Here is a 3,904-nt window from a genome sequence, read left to right on the forward strand (position 1 = left end):
GGCGGCGCCGCGCGACTTCTGGCGGTTCCTCGAAAGCGAGCCGGCGGCGCGCGCGCGCGCGCTCGCGTGCGCCGCGGCCGCGGGGCTGCGGCTCGGCGGCGCCGCGACGCGCGACGCGCGCGTGGCGGGCTGGGCGGCGCTGGACTGGGGCGCCCCGCCCGTCGGCGACGCGCTCGCCTTCGCGCTCGTCTTCTCCCGGTGCAGTGGTGTTGTGGATGCCACTGTGGTCCGCGCGCTCTGGGACCGGCTGCGCGCGGCGGCGCCGACGCTCGCGGGCGACGACGCCTGGGACGCCGGGGACGCGGGCCGCGCCTTCGCGGATCTGCTCGTCGCCGCGGCGTCCGCCGAGGACGGCGTCCGGCGGAGAAGGCTCGTCGGCGACTTCCGCCAGAAGTGCCGCGGCGCCGTCGACGCCGCCCGGGCCGCCGGCGGGCCGCGGGCCGCGGCCTTCGTGTGCGCCTGCGCCGCGGCGGCGCTCCTGGCGCTTGTGAGGGAAAATCTCGCGGACGCGGACGGCGGGTTCGTGCGCGCGGCCAAGGCGGCGCACGACGCCGCGGGCGGGGACGCGCCCGGCGCGCACGAGGCGGCGTTGGACTGCTGCGGCGTGCTCGCCGACCTGAGCGCGCGGCCCGACGCGGCGCGGGAGGGCGCCGCGTGGCTCGCGGACTTGGTTCAAGCCGCGGCGAAGCGGGGGCGTCGCCGCGCGGCCGACGCGGCGGCGCGGCGCCTCGCGGCGGCGCTCGCCGGCGGCGCGCTCGCCGGCGACCACCGGCGGCTGGCGGCCTGCGTCGTCGCGGCGGCGTCCGCGGCGGCGATCGCGCCCGACGGCGCCGCGCGCGCGGCCGCGGCCGCGCTGGCGCCGATCGTCGACGCGGTCGCCGCGGCGGCCGCGGGCGAGCGCGTCGCGGACCCGGCCGCGGCCGTGGACTGGGACGACGTCGACGTCGACGCGGTCCTGGCGTCGAACGCGGCCCGGGACAGGCGCCGCGGCGCCGCGCGCGCGCTCGTCCGCGCGGGCGCCGTCGCCGCGGCCGGCGACGCCGCGGCGGCCTTTGGGGCCGCGGAGCCGTGCCGCGCGGTCGTCGACGCGCTCCTCCACGCGGGCCTCGCGCTCTGGGCGGCGCGCGACGACGACCTCGGCGCCGCGGACGCCGCGCGGCGCGCGGCGGCCGCGCTCGCGGATTGCGCGCGCCGGCTCGGCGCGGAGGCCGCCGCGACGCTCGCGGTCGCGCGCGACGAGCACCCCTGGGCCCGGGGGCTCCTCCCGGGGGCGTAAGGGTGTTTTTCTGTGTTTGGGGTGGTTTGAGTCGGTCGGGATAGGTGCGCGTGTGCGGCACCAAACGTTTGTTAGACGCCAACACCTTCATCGAGCAGCTGTACTAGTAGTAAGGCCTAGTAGATGAAGCGGGCGTACTGCTCCAGGTAGTGGAGGACTTGCGCGGCGGGCGCATACCACGCGTCGCCGCCCCGCGGCCGCTTCTCGTAATCTCGACAAAAGTTGCCAGAAAAGACAACAGAGAAGTCGTGATCTTTGTAGTCGTATTGGATGTCTGCCTGGAATTCTGCGTCCATTTCCGACTCGATGACGTCCTGCTCTGAACTATAAAAGCCGATCACGGGGCCCTCTCTGTACGGATGACTCTCTGCTGGGTCGACAGTTGCGCGCGCGACCAAGCACGCAGTCGCCGATTGCTGTTTGCTGAAACACAGCAGCCGGACGGCGAACTCATCTAACGCTGCCGGACGAGTGTGGACGTCTTCAGGAACAATGCTAGCCCAGTCGTCGAGGCAGCTCAACATAGGATCGTGATGCATATCGACATGCGAAGAGAAGAGTTCGAGAAACGAACAGAGGTGAGGATTACGCTGCTCCAAGAGACACGTTGCGAGGACTCGCGGCTTGCCGCGAGCGCTGTTGTCGAGCAGCTCGAGGCTCCATACGTAGTCCTCGATGCCTGTCGTGGGCGCAACCCGCGGCGGCAGGTAGTCCCCGCGGCACGAGAATCGTCGATAGAAGGCCTTGAAATCTATCGGTGTCCGCATGAACGGAAGCTGGTAGACCGCTGCCGTGCCCTCCAGCGCAGCGCGAAAGAGCCCACTTGCCACACTGCTGGTGGACAGCATCTTGCAAACAGATGCGATCTTGGGGTAGCTCGGGATCGAGCCGCACTCGACGATGAGCCGCCAGACGTCCAAAGAAAGGTTCGGCCTGCGTCGCACTGTCTCCGCCATGTCGGCAGCAGCCCGCAATTCATAAAGGTCAACGAGGCATCAAGAGCCAGCCTTGACACGAGCTGCCACAAATCAGCGTCGTGCCGCGGCCGTGCCATCTGTGTGGCCAGCTGACCAGCCGAAGGGATCTGCTCGACGCGTCTGCCGCCGCGAGCGACCTTTGTCGCGCACCGCCGCGCCGGCGCCGGCGCGCATGGGCCGCCGGGACCGGGAGCGCGGCCGCTGGCAGCAGCTCGTCCTCTTCGTGGGCAGCTACGCCGCGTACCGCGTCGCCGTCCTCGCGAACGTCGGCTGCCCGCCGGCGCCGCTCGACGTCGCGACGGCGCGGGACGCGCTCTGCTGGCTCTTCGCCGTCGCCGTCACGACCGTCGTCGCCGCGACGGCGAAGAGTAGCTTCGGCGCCGCGGACCGGCGAAAGGCGCGAAGAGCGCCCGCGGATCCCGGGCCGCCGCGGAGGCCGCTCGTGAGTCTTCCGAGAGAGCTCTGGGGCGAGGTCTGCGACGCGCTGGACGCGCGGGACGTCGCGACCCTGGCCTGCTGCGACGGCGCGCGGCGCGCGGCCGCGGACGGCCCGAGCACGTGGCGGCGGCTCTTCGACCGCGACTGGGGGCCGACGCTCAAACAGACCCAGCGGCTTTCGCTGGCGTACACGCCCCGCGGCCCCGGCTGGGTGCCACCGGTGGGCTACAAGGCCTTCTACTCCGCGTTCGCGTGCACGTGGGTCGAGCGGGCTGTGGTGGGCGCGAACGTCGAGGGGTCGCGCGTGCTCGTGGGCATCCACGGCGCGGTCTACGACATCACGGCCTTCGCGCCGCAGCACCCGGGGTCGCTGGACACCGTTTTGGACTTCGCGGGCACGGACGCGACGACGTTTTTCGAGGACGTCGGCCACTCGTCCGTCGCGCGGAAGATCATGCGGCCCATGAAGGTCCTGGGCCCCGGGGCCGCGGCCGGGTGCCTCGCGCGCGTGAAGGTTTTGTTGGCGGCGGAGCGGGCGGCCCTCGCGCGGCGCCACCCGTCGAAGCTCTGCCCGACGTGCCACGAGCCCGTGCACTTTTACGACGCCGCGCTCTTCTACGACGCGGTCCGCGCGCACTGGGCGCTCTGGTGGCCCTGCTGCGGCGAGAGAGCTGTGGACGCCGTGCCGCCCCACGAGGGGGGGGTGCTGGACTGGCGCGCGCTCCTCTGGCGGCGGCCCGCCGAGGACGACGCGGCCGAGCCTGAGGGGGGGATAAGGTGATTTTGTTGCACGTTTGGTCGGGGTTCTTACGCGAAGACGGATGTTCGCCAGGACCTAGATGCAATCCCGCAGTTCTGCGCGACGATCCGACCATAGTAGGCACCACGCTCCGCGCTCGCGCGCGGAGTCGCGGAGCATCGTGAGCTCCTCCACCCATTGCCGCGCCAATGCGAGCTCGAGGTTGTAAAAGGCACCACCGAATCTCTGCAGAACCTGGAGCGATGGGAGCCTGAGGCGCACATCTATGCACCGCCGCGCGCAACCGAGCACACGTGTCGCGCGCGGCGGGCCGTCGGCGTCGCGACGGCGGACGTGTCCGCCCGCAAGCCGGGGCAGGTTCGCGCGAAGAAGCAGTCTTTTTCCAAACTCTACGCGCTCGCCGTCACGCTTCCGGACCGCGAAGGCGCGCGCGTTCGTCAGCGGGAAGTGCGA

At 72.0% G+C, this 3,904-nt stretch overlaps 3 protein-coding genes across 3 annotated transcripts in view; 2 read left to right on the plus strand and 1 right to left on the minus strand.

Moving 5' to 3' along the window:
• AURANDRAFT_67576 (hypothetical protein) overlaps window positions 1–1,276 on the plus strand; it is a gene marked incomplete at both ends in the record, with an annotated part of 3,561 nt that extends 2,285 nt beyond the window's left edge. The window contains one exon of the mRNA XM_009043036.1: window positions 205–1,276. Coding sequence (XP_009041284.1) covers window positions 205–1,276 — 1,072 coding nt within the window. The remainder of the gene's footprint in view (window positions 1–204) is intronic.
• A 1,731-nt stretch (window positions 1,277–3,007) lies between these two features.
• On the plus strand, window positions 3,008–3,163 carry AURANDRAFT_8401 (hypothetical protein; the record flags this gene model as incomplete). Its single annotated transcript, XM_009043037.1, has 1 exon — window positions 3,008–3,163. A coding segment is annotated over one exon (156 nt), but the record flags the coding sequence as incomplete, so codon positions are not given.
• A 335-nt stretch (window positions 3,164–3,498) lies between these two features.
• Window positions 3,499–3,904, minus strand: part of AURANDRAFT_67577 (expressed protein) — a gene marked incomplete at both ends in the record, with an annotated part of 3,698 nt that continues 3,292 nt past the window's right edge. The window contains one exon of the mRNA XM_009043042.1: window positions 3,499–3,526. Within this exon, the coding sequence (XP_009041290.1) occupies window positions 3,499–3,526 (28 nt within the window). The remainder of the gene's footprint in view (window positions 3,527–3,904) is intronic.

This window comes from Aureococcus anophagefferens (genome assembly GCF_000186865.1).
Source record: "Aureococcus anophagefferens unplaced genomic scaffold AURANscaffold_41, whole genome shotgun sequence".
Lineage (NCBI taxonomy): Eukaryota > Pelagophyceae > Pelagomonadales > Pelagomonadaceae > Aureococcus > Aureococcus anophagefferens.